This window comes from Catharus ustulatus, chromosome 2 (assembly GCF_009819885.2).
Source record: "Catharus ustulatus isolate bCatUst1 chromosome 2, bCatUst1.pri.v2, whole genome shotgun sequence".
NCBI classification, from domain to species: domain Eukaryota; kingdom Metazoa; phylum Chordata; class Aves; order Passeriformes; family Turdidae; genus Catharus; species Catharus ustulatus.
The window spans coordinates 27,446,674-27,458,567 of NC_046222.1; the positions used below are offsets into that span (position 1 = coordinate 27,446,674).

Genomic DNA, 11,894 nt, shown 5'->3' on the forward strand with positions numbered 1-11,894 from the left:
AATGACCCTTCTTGGTCATTACCTATGGGAATTAGAAGTAAGGGGCCTCTGTTCAGGAACCTTCTTATGATACAAATTATTTTGTCAGCTTCCCCTGTTTTTCAGCTTGCTTTCTTTGCAAAAGGTCAGTGAGAATTCACAACAGAGCCCTTCAACATGTTGACCCAGCCTAACAACTGATTCAACAGGGCAACTGCAAGCACTCAGCACAAGTTTCACAGGCACCAGTATTTTTGGAGTTGACAGCATATTTAACCTGTCTCTTCTGAAAACATCATGCATGGTCACCTTGGAGGTAGGTAGACAGGTCTGTGATTTAGGTTAATTTTTCTCTCATTCACTTGAAGCACAGAATCACTTAGTCTGGTCACACTGAAAAGAGTAACTTTGTGTATACAGTCAAAAAAATCTAGTCTATGTATTTCAGAGCATGACTGAAAAGCCACCAGCAAAATCACACAGTTCTAAACTGAAGGTATCTTGGGTTACTTTAAACTCCAGATAGAAGTTATTTGCAGCTTCAATCAAAGAGCATCATAGAAATGTGTCTGATTTCAGGCTACCTTGAATGAGAATGGTCTGAAATTCAGCATTGTCAGACAGCTTTCAAATTGCCTTTGTTCTGGATTTGGTTGGGATGGACTTAACTTTCTTCACAGCAGCCTATAGGGTCTGTGCATTTCATCTGTGGTTAAAACAGCACTGGTAGTACATGGGTTTGGGTATTGGTGAGCAGTGCTAGTATGGTGTAAGGGCTTTCTCTCCAACACCCCACCAACAGCTTTGAAGGTCTTCAGGCTGGAGATAGGCCAGAGACTGGGAGGGGGAATAACTGGGACAGCTGACCCAAAAAACCAAAGACATATCCCATGCCATATGATGTCCTGCTTAGAAATAAAAGCTGAAGGAAAGGAGAATGATGAGAGGACATCTGTGGTGATGTCATCTGTCTTCCCAAGCTAGTGCCATGCCTATTGAGGCCTTGCTGTCCCAAGCTGGACATCTGCCTGCTGATGGGTTGTAGTGAATTTCTCTTTTTGCTTTTCTTAACTGTACTTTTAGCAAACCATGAGATTTTCTATGTCATTTTCTCTTCCAGCCCTTTCAAGGAAAAGAGTGAGAAAGCAGCTGGGTGGATGTCTGGCAGTCGGTCAAGGTCAACCTTCCATGGGGTTCTGGACAAAGATTAATTTTCTTGACTGTTCTTTCCATTTTGGTTACTGCTGATGGCTAAGAAAACCGATGATGTAAACTTCAAAGGCATTTTCATAGGAGAATTGTCAATTTCACTTAATACTGCTAACCTTGAACATTCAATAAACATCAGTCCTGATTAAAAAGAAGAAAAACCACTTGGGGGTCTTACATGTTAAGCCTTGGTGTGTGAGCCTACAAGGATGTGGTTTTATGACCAGCATATTCCAGTTCAAGCCTGTGCTGCCCTTCTGAGGCTGGCCCCACCCTATTTTATATTCCAGCTGCTTGCCTTACGTCAACATTAGCAGTCAGGAGGAGAGTCAAATGAGCTTCAAGATCTGTCTGGCAAAAGAGGGACAAAAAGGGTCTTGCTAATTCTTGCAAAATCTTTTGGTTCAGAGGTGGCTTGCAGTAGCAGCAAGACTGTATTCAGAAGCTGCTATAGGGTGGTCCAGGAGGAGCAGATGACGCAGAACGTCTGCACAGGAGGACAGTTTGTTACCACAGCATTTCTTCCTGTGTGCAGCAGTTCTTGTCAGCAGGAAAAAAAAACAATCACTAGTTTCAGTCAAGTGCTTTGTCTGCAGCATTTGTCTTTGTCCTGCATTGCCTTATGCAAGGTTTAGCCACTGATTATTAGTGATTCAGGCTCTTGCTGAAGGATGTTTAAAACTTAGAAACATGTCTGTTACAAAACAAAGGGCACAAATTCACCCCTGGAGGAGTGAAAACAACAAATTGTAATGCACAGGTTTCAGTGCCAGAGAATATGTTTCTCTGGAAGGGATTTAGTTATTTTCTTACCCCATGAAACAAGTGCCATCTCTCAGGAAAGATTCCCTGGGAGGAATTTGATCCTTTGGGAAGGAGGATGAGTTAACAGTTAGAGATGAAACGCAAAGATGTTTTCAGCATAGCAGCTGGCTGCTCAGTTTTCTAATACAGTACATCAGATTGTTAATGAAAATGTTGCTTTGTACCTTCTGTTTTTCTCCCAGTAGAATTAATTCCAGCACTGTTTGCATGCCAAGCATGCACACTCAGAGCTACGAGCTCTGGGGAGAGGGAGAAGGCACAGCTTGGACCTTCACTGATAAGATCATAAAGATTCTGCAACAGAGTTGGGAGCTGAACCCACTACATTTGCCAAGTGACTTCACCACAAGACCGTCTCTGCTCCTGCCCACAGAAACCGTCACACACCACTACAGACAGGCCTCAGGAGTCAGCAGATTTGGGCAAAAGGCATCTGACTGTTTTGAAGTCCTTTGGGAGATCTGCAGGAACAGGAGTCTTCTGTTCCACTGTGATGCAGAAGACACACCATTTCCCACAGAGCAGCTAACCCTTCACAGTTTGCTAATCCAATCTGCACTCCTGCTTCTGCCAGGAATCAATCTATTTCAAGGCTGCATATGTTCATTTTATTAAGAAATAAGAAAGAGCAGGGAGGAGCAGCTTTAAAAGCAGCAAGCCATTCAGGGGCTGGGAGACAGGCTGCCAAGTCTTTGGGAACACTTAGAGATGGAAGTACCCAGGAGTGCCATATGGCAGTGCTGCTGGTATAGGTACTGTGCTGTTAAAGCAGCTCTCTACATGCCAGTTATGAAGAGACAAAAATCATGGAGCTGGAGACACAGCTCACTAAATCCAGTGATTACAAAATGGGAAGTAAAGGGAGTATATTTTTCCATGTTATAGGAGCCACTGACCCAAGCTGAAAGCCCTGGGAGAAAAAGCAACAGAACTTCTAAGTACTTCCCTGGGAGCTAACTGTGAATGAAGTAGCTTGGTGTTCATCTGGATTTGCAGACATATGTTTGTGAAGAAAATGAGGGTGGAAAAGATGGAAAGATTTCTGAGAGGACTACAGGCTTGTACTTGAGAGAGGGAAATGTACCTAATGCTGTGTGTTGTGGTGGGGGTGCTCAAGGTACACAAACTGCAGAAACATCCAACTTGTATTTCATCCTGCTGAAAGCAAGTCACAACTCCTAATTAGCTGTTCAGGCCAAAAGGAGGTCATTTATTTTCCAAGTGCTTAGGAAAAAAGAGTGAAAATGTAGGATGTGAGAAAGAGCTTTGCTCTATTATTGCAGTGCCAAAGTACAGCACCTTAAATAAAGTCAGCAGTATTATTTTGTATATGCTTAGGAGGAAACTAATCCCTCATCCAACATCACCTGAGTCTGCAGTTATCACAGGATATATCAGGCCATAATTACGTATGCACAGACATTAACTTACTGGATCCCAATCAGCATAACTATCACTGTTTTGTATAATGGAAGAAGAAAACACAACAGTAAACTTGTTTACTGGCTACTTTGTTTCCAGAAAGACAACTGCATATATTTCTTGATATCACTGGAGACCAAAGTTCTTAATACTGACAAGATAAAAACTTTTTAAAGCCAAAGCCTAAGAATCATTAAGGTTGCAAAATAACTCTCAGATCGTCAGGTCTAATAATTAACCCAGCACTACCAAGTCCATCACTAAACGGTGTTCCCACACGCTGTATCTTTTGAATAGCTACAAAGAAGGTGACTACACCACTTCCTGGAGCAGCCTGTTCCAGTGCTGGATAATCCTCTCAGTGAAAAAAATTTTCTTAATATCTAATCTAAACCTCTCCTGGCACAAATTGAGACCACTTTTCTTGTCCAATCACTTGTTACATGGGACCAGAGACCAACTCCTCATCTGGCTGCAACCTCCTTTCAGATAGTTGTTGAGAGCAATAAGGTCTCCCCTGAGCCTCCTTTTTTCCAGGATAAACAACCCCAGCCGCTCCTCACAGTACTTGTGCTCCGGACCCTTCACAAGCCCCACTGCCCTTCTCTGGACATGCTCCAGCACTTCAATGTCTTTCTTGCAGAGAGGGCCCCAGAACTGTTCACAGTTATCAAGATGTGGCCTCACCAGTGCCAAGTACAGGAGGACAATCTCTGCCCTGGTCCTGCTGGCCACACTATTACTATTACCCAGGATGCCGCTGGCCTTCAGCCAGCAGGGCACATGCTGGCCAAAAGCAGTGCAAGGTCAAACCCCTGTTTTCTTTGCCCAGTGTTCACTAAGCAGAGTGATTCCTGAACCTGTCAATAATATCTGTCAGGGTGGTGAGTCACCTCTTGAGAATCCTGGAGGTTATCTGGCAGCTTGTCCAGTCAGCTCAGCCTTGGTTAAAGTGTCAAAGGGACAATTTGAAACTGAAAGTCAATAACTGCGGAATTTTACCAATACCAGTCTGTCTGCAACATATGTCTTGTGTAACATGGAATACTGTTCAGATGTAGGGATTTTAAAATAAAGTTAAAAATGAATTAATGTTCAAACATAGCTATAACAAAGCTCTCTGTAGCACTGACAGTGTAAATTAATTGCAGTCCTTCTCATGAAGGGAGGTAGAGGGACAGGTACTGATCTCTTCTCTCTGGTGAACAGTGACAGGACCTGAGGGAATGGCCTTAAGTTGAGCATGGGGTTGTTTAGGTTGGACATTAGAAAAAGGTTCTTCACCCAGAGGGTGGCTGGGCATTGGAACAGGCTCCCCAGGGAAGCAGTCACAGCACCAAGCCTGACAGGGTTCAAATGTCTGGACAATGCTTTCAGGCCCAGTGTGTGAGTCTTGGGGATGCTTCTGTGCAGGGCTAAGTTGGACATGATGATCCTTGTGGGTCATTTCCAACAGTGATTCTATGATTTCTGTGATCCTGTAATTTTAATAGACTTATTTGTAATTTTATTGGAGTTATTTTCAGCAGTTTGACATACATGAACTACACTTCCTAAAACATAGAAATACTGTTCAAAAGGGCAGTAAACACCTCCACAGAAATGGCAACCCCTTGTCCCAGCAGACTAAGAGGTCAAAGCTCCTGACCTGTAACTCATCCTTGTTATAAGTGCATGACATATTATTGGCTTTTCACAACTATTAGGATAAATGGTATATGTATAATGTTAAAATAGCTTTTCTGTATGAATATTGTTTTTTTTTTCTTTTCTTCTAATAGCAAAAGTTAGACGTAAGTTTTTTAGAGATAGTATGCTTAAACTACCCGTCTATAATTGAGATAACAGCCTGTGAATGTGTGATAGGGCCCTGCAGCTGACACGACAATTATCAACACTCACTAGCTGCAAAAGGCCGGGACCACCACCCAAATTAAAAGATTATAAGAAAAGGATTAAAACCACAAGCCACGAAACACACATGCTCTAAAAAGGCAGACCCAAGAGTGGCCATGCTAAATAGTTCCCAGAAATATTTTACTATGTAAGAAGGACAATGAATATGCAACAGCTTGATGTATTGTGAAATGTTCCCAAAGCAATTGTGTGCTCTTGACAGCTTGCCAAGCACCTGGCCATTTTAACCCTTTATGTGTGTCTCCTATTGTTTTTTTATTAAATCTTGTAAATTTTACCAGGACAGTGAAATGTGTTTTTCACATCCTGAAGGCCATTTTAATTTCAGGGGACAGGAAAAATTACAGTAATTTCACGATTACAAGCCGCACTGAGTATAAGCCGCACTTCCAGGGTGTCGGCAATGTTTAGTTTTTCCTCCATAAATAGGCTGCACCAGATTGTAAGCTGCACTTTCGTTCACAGCAAGGATCCCCGTGCAACTTTCACAGAGTTGCCAAATAGTAACAGAATCGCGGGATCGTGGGGTTTACTTGCTTGGCTTGGGGCCGGGTGGGCTGGGCCTGCTTGAGGCTGCCAGCGGGGCCAGGTGGCCCAGCTTGGCGCTGCCGCTTGGCAGGGCCACTCGGGGCCAACCGCCGCTGCTGCCACTGCCAGGCTCGCTCGCTCCCGCCCAACGCCTGCACCGCTGCCACCACGTTTGCTCGCCCTGGCTGGCACTGCTAGCCCCAGCTCTGCCGGGCTTCCCCGCACTGTCGGGCTTCCCTGCCTCTGCCGGCCACTCCAATGCTGCCGGCCCGGCCTGCCTCTCTGCTGGCCCGCCTCTGCCGGCCCAGCCTGCCTCTCTGCTGGCCCACCTCTCTACTGGCCCGGCCCGCCTCTGCCGGTCCCGCTGCCTCTCCGGGGCTGGCCGGGCTCCAACTTGGCTTGGGGCTGCTGCGGGCTCTCTCTCACAAGTTGGCAACTTTCAGAACATTGTCCATATATTGGCCGCTCTGGATTACAAGCCGCACTTCCGGGGTCGGACCAAAATTTTAGTCAAAATGGTGCAGCTTGTAATCGTGAAATTACTGTAACCTGTTGGGACTGTTGTTCTTGTAAGACCAAAACCTTCCCCTGACATGCCCTGAGCCACAGCAGGTGAGGCTTGGTAAGGCCAAGACAGGCTGGAGAAGTGGGCACCTGGGAAACTCATGAGGTTTAACAAGGCCAAGTGCAAGGTGCTGCACCTAGGTTGGGGCAACCCCAACACAGGCTGGGGGATAAACAGATCGAGAGCAGCTCTGGTCAGAAGGACTTGGGGGTGCTGGTGGGTGAGAGGCTGGCCCTGGGCAATCACAGCCCAGAAAGCCAAATGTGTCCTGGGCTTCATCCAAAGCAGCGCAAGGGAGGGGATTCTACCCCTCTGTCTGCGAGACCCCACCTGGAACACTGCATCCAGCTGTTGAAGTGAGTGCAGAGGAGGCCAACAGGATGACCAATCGGGGTAGAGCACCTCTCCCACGAGTAAAGGCTGAGAGAATTTGCTTTGTTCAGCCTGGGAAAGAGAAGGCTTTGAGGTGACTTTATTGTGGCCTTCCAGTACCTGAAGGGAACTCACAGTAAAGATGGAGAAAGGTTATTTACAAGAGAATGTAGTGACAGGAAGAGGGGGGATGAGTTCAAATCGAAAGAGTAGGTTCAGGTTAGGTATTATGAAAAAAATCTTTTACCCTGAGTGTGGCACGGCACAGGCTCCCCAGAGAAGGTGCGAATGCCCTTTACCTTGAAGGTATTCAAGGCCAGGCTGGATGGGGCTCTGATAAACCTAGTCTAGTGGAAATTGTCCCTACTCACGGCAGAGGTGCTGGACCAGGATGAACTTTACCGTCCCTTGAACCAAAACCACTCCGTTTCCGTGAGGGGAGGTCGCTGCTCTCGCCGACCGCGCGGTGGGGGCGGAGCCGGCACCGCCCCCCGCCGGCGGCACGGCTGGCTCTTCAAGATGGCGTCAGTACCGCCTCCATCGGCAGCTAGGCTGTACCGGGCGAATCGCTTCGTCTCGCTGCCCGCCGAGCTCGACCCTGACACCTACGACACATCGCCGGAGAAGCGCCGCGCCGAGGTCGAGCGCCTGGCGATCCGCTCCCGACTCAAGCGGCAGTACCTGCTGCAGCTCAACAACCCTAGCCCCCCCGCCGTCATCGTGAGTGGGGACGGAGAGGGGCGAGGGGGTGGCGGGGGAAGCGCGGGGCTCGTCCGCCTGGCGTCCCGGAGCGGAGCCCGCGCCTGCGGCCATGCTTGGGACCGGGGCCGTGCCGCCGGGGGAAGCGCGGGGCTCGTCCGCCTGGCGTCCCGGAGCGGAGCCCGCGCCTGCGGCCGTGCTTGGGACCGGGGCCGTGCCGGCGGGACGCTGCCCGCCCTCCCCGTGTCCTTGGTGCCCTTTCCCAGTGTGCCTTGGCCTCAGTCGCCGGGTGGAGGTGCCGCGGCAGATCCCCGCGGGCCTCACTGCCGTTCTCTTTGCACCCCAGGAAGATCCCGCCCTGCTCCGCTGGGCCTATGCGAAGTCGCAGAACGTCTACCCTACTTTCCGCCCGACACCCAAGACATCCTTTCTAGGAGCTGCTTATGCGTTAGGCCCCCTCCTCTTCTGGATCTTTGTCTTAAAAGCTGACAGGGTGAGTCTGTCCACAACGCTGAACATCAGCGAACACCACAAACACCAGCTTGTAAAATGTAGATCTGCTTGGAGTCTCAGTTCGTGGGATCCTCATGTGCCTAAGAATGATTAATACCGTTAAAGTAGTGAGGGAAGGAAGGCTGACAGCGAGCCTGCTGTCTCAAAGCCTGTTACTGGTTGCAGTCATGTTTTTCTGAGAGCCCTTTATTGTACCCTTGGGGGATGTGGCAGTCACAGTTTGCCTGATCAGGCTATTTGGCAGTCACCAAATTCACTGTAGCACTGTAGAGTGAAAATTAATCCTAAATTACCCTTGTACTCAGTAGATGGCGTGCATTAACTATGTTTTTTTAACTTAAAATACACAGGAAGATTATGGATGACAAACCTAGCCATCTCTTTGTGCAATTGCTTGGCCATTTCTCTAATTTAGTGAAGCAAGTGGGGAAGAGTAATTATGCTAATTGCAGTGTCTAATCTCAGCTGGATATTTTAATACTTTGGAAGGTTTATCTTGCTTCCATTCTTACTCCTTAACTATGAGTGTCAGAACCTGAGCAATGTTAGATCATTACGAAAACACTGAGCTATATACATACATTAAAAAGTGCTAACAGGCAAACAGTGGCTACTTTTAATAAAGAATTTGTGGCTGTTGTAAATCACTTTTACTTCCCTCTTTTGCACAAAATTAGCATTTCAGACCAAGTCATAAACACAATGCACTAATGTAAATTAACAGAATACTTGTAGGGAATGTTGTTTGCTAGGGTGAATTGAAAATTCAGGTTTTAGGAAACATGTTGAGTGTGTCAATATAAATGTTCTTGAGACTTCAGTACCTCTGCAGTATTTTGCCATGCTGGTCTTTTAATTAGTGTCCAGGATAATTCACTTTCCTGTATTGCAGTTCTTTTGGTGGTTTTTGGGGATTTTTCTTATTTTCCTGGTAGTACATAAGGCATGATAGTTATAGTCTTTTCTCTGAGGAATGTGTACTATGTGTCTGGACAAGCAGGAGATAAATTACCAGGTTTTAAGTAAACCTTATGGTTTTATCCAGCAGAAGGAATCCAGCTGTATCCACAGTGTACTCTGGATCCACAGTGTAGTGTGTACTGTAATGGTACCAGTCAGAAAGGTACGTGACTACAGAGTGAGGTACAAATAGGTAGAAAGTGAGCACAGTCACTTTTAGGCAAGTTACTAATAAGTTTCTCCTTAATTAGATCTCTAAGCTGGATTATTCAGCCAGAAGGAGGAGATAGAAACTAAGGTACAAATTGAGACACAGCTAGTTTGGTGAAAAATGCCTTACAGGAATTGGTCTCTGCTGGCCTGTGAGAGTACCTGGATATGAGGTCAATCTGAACAGACATTTAGTAGGTGAAGCTAAGTGCCTTGTTATCTTTTAAACAGCTTGTGCGCATAGAATCACTTAGGGTGGAAAAGACTCTTAAAATCCTATATGGTGCTACTTTCATGTAGTCTATGCTGACATAATAGAACTTCTGTTATCCCAGAGTGATGGAAAGTCCTTCGGTAGTAGGATAATGATAAATGTTCTTTCTTTCACAGGACTGTAAAGAAAAGCGTATCCAGGAGGGTAAATACAAGCGACCGTTCAGTGTATTCTTCTAAGTTCCTGGAACTGCAGTAATGTTCATGGGATATATAAATAAAATAAGATGCATTATGTGATGACATTTCTCTGTCACAGGAATAAATCTTAATTGCTCCTTGATTGTCTTGCATCTTTAAAAATCATGAGAAGTGCAAAAATGTAGGATCTTTATATCTAAACCAGATGGATACAGAGAGGGTGTGTGGAACTCAGCTACTGTACTCTTTCGGTATACATACAGAAGATCCTTTTAAACCATGGAAGCTACTGCTGTCCAAGAAGGCTGAGGTTTAAAATTACTAGCAGGCTAAAATGATAAGCAAGACCAATGCAGTTTCCTAAAGGAACTACTGCTTGTCTTACAGAAATTTCTTCCTGGTGTCACTTTGGCTGTGGGTATCACTTTGACAACCCACTAGTGTGGGTTACCCTGACTGGATAATAGACAAGTTCTATGATACATTTTAAGAACTTAGGAGTCTACCTGACTGCTCTCAATAAGTTAATTTTTCTTTTCCATAATAAACCTGCAAGCCGAAACCATGTGTTTGTTTATTGCAATAAACTTCTATTTTTTTTAATAGTACCCGATTTGGAAATTGTTAGCTGAGTGTTGTTATGCTATATGTAACTAGAATTTCCACTTAGTCTGTGGTTCCTGTGAAGAAGTGTAAGATTAGAATTTTCACTTTGACACTGACTATCTTGCAGTATAGGAAAATTTATCCCTGTAAAGGGGCTATGCTCCAAATAAAAAAAAAAAATCCACCATCAAGTGTACTGAGGTGTGAGTGCAAATAAAGATTTTTGATGTATACTTGAATTTTTTTGTGGCCTGTAGGTGCCTTCATGATCCAAAATCTCTCATTCTTCAGGGACTGTGGGAGTGGTTTCTTCTCAGACAGTGAGTTTCATGCCAGAAGCTTAGTTTCATACAAAAGTTGAAAACTTCCCTCTGCCTGCTGGGCAAACAGCCAGTGTGAAGTCAGCAAAAACAGGTCTACTGCATCCTTTTTTTCCCTGCATGATAAAGATGTAAATATGGGCCCTTTGCAGTCACTTTCCAGCAGAGTGAGTTGATGAACTTGTGCACATAATCACAAAGTGGCTGAGGTTGCAAGGGACCTTTGGAGGTCATCTGGGTCCTACCCTCTGCCCAGGTAGGGCCATCTAAAGTGGGTTGTCCAGGATCTCGTATGTATGGGTGGCTTTTGAGTATCTCTAGAGATGAAGACTCCACAACTTCCTGGGCAACCTGTGCCCATGCTCAGTCACCCTCTCAGTAAAATCATTCTCCCTGGATTTTTTATTTTCATGGTGTTTTGTTTTGTTTTTTAAAAATATTTTTAAAGTGTTTCCTATTGCAACTCTTTTTGTGTGGGCCATGAAACACTCAGGTTGTGTGGAGCTTGGCACTAATGCTGTATACAGAAAAACCCTTTTGAACCAGTTTCTGCAGTGTGTTCTGCTAGTTTAAGTAAAGCAAACCCATATTATTCTCTGCAGAATAGCTCCTAAAAGAGTGTCACGAATGATACTACAAGATAGGGCTGTGGATCAGTGCAGAGAGGCATCAGTGCGTGGAGAGAGTGGCATTTAGGGAAGGAAATAATTGCTTGTCTGAGCATGCTAAATTAGCTATTCTTGCTGCCACAAACTAATTTGATTTCCCAGGACCCATTTCCTCCACTAATTGGAACTTGAGTTGCCACACAAGTAAATTCTCCCTTGCAACTGTATTTGTTTCAGGCCAGCTGAGCAAATGCTTCAGGATGGGTTGTGGATAAGCACAGCGCCTCTGGTCTTTTAGGCCAACCTTGGATTGATGCTCGCGGCACCTGCCACAGCCCTTTCTTTCCAGCCCTGAGTTTCTGTTGCTACATCCCTGCAGATTTGAGCATGGTGCTTGAGGAAAGACTGTCCTACTTTTCTCTCTTGCCATTTCCAGAACTCTCCAAGCTGTTTTTTTGCTAGGAATGAGCATGCTGTGCTGCAGGAGGTGGGGTTGGTGTTTGAGGCAGTGGTGCTGGGTGCAGTGAGGATTCCCTTCAGGTGTCTAGGGTGGAGTTAGGAAAGTGAATGTGCCTTGTGGAATTTTGCTCTTGACTGATGTGTTACCACCCATACATACTTTGGTGATGCATGTGTACAAGAGAAATTCAAGCCTGTAGGTCACTGTGTGATAATTTAGGTCCCAAACAGGAAACAAGCTCTTCTCTTCCGCTTGTGAAACATTTAGACCTTGTTTATCCCTGGATC

The 11,894-nt window shown here is 45.5% G+C and overlaps 1 protein-coding gene across 1 annotated transcript; it reads left to right on the forward strand.

Annotated features, from left to right (window-relative positions):
• The first annotated feature begins 7,283 nt into the window (after positions 1-7,283).
• NDUFB4 (NADH:ubiquinone oxidoreductase subunit B4) lies at positions 7,284-9,755 on the forward strand. Its single transcript, XM_033053390.2, has 3 exons — positions 7,284-7,537; positions 7,863-8,009; positions 9,590-9,755. Exons 1-3 carry the CDS (start codon positions 7,337-7,339, stop codon positions 9,650-9,652), a joined length of 411 nt encoding a protein of 136 aa, XP_032909281.1. The 5' UTR covers positions 7,284-7,336; the 3' UTR covers positions 9,653-9,755.
• Positions 9,756-11,894: the final 2,139 nt, after the last annotated feature.

Bases quoted from the DNA above. Each gene is read 5' to 3' on its own strand.
- NDUFB4 (XM_033053390.2), top strand. From the start codon at position 7,337: ATGGCGTCAGTACCGCCTCCATCGGCAGCTAGGCTGTACCGGGCGAAT. The intron at 7,538-7,862 runs GTGAGTGGGGAC...TTTGCACCCCAG, and splicing joins CTAGCCCCCCCGCCGTCATC to GAAGATCCCGCCCTGCTCCG. The intron at 8,010-9,589 runs GTGAGTCTGTCC...TTTCTTTCACAG, and splicing joins TTGTCTTAAAAGCTGACAGG to GACTGTAAAGAAAAGCGTAT.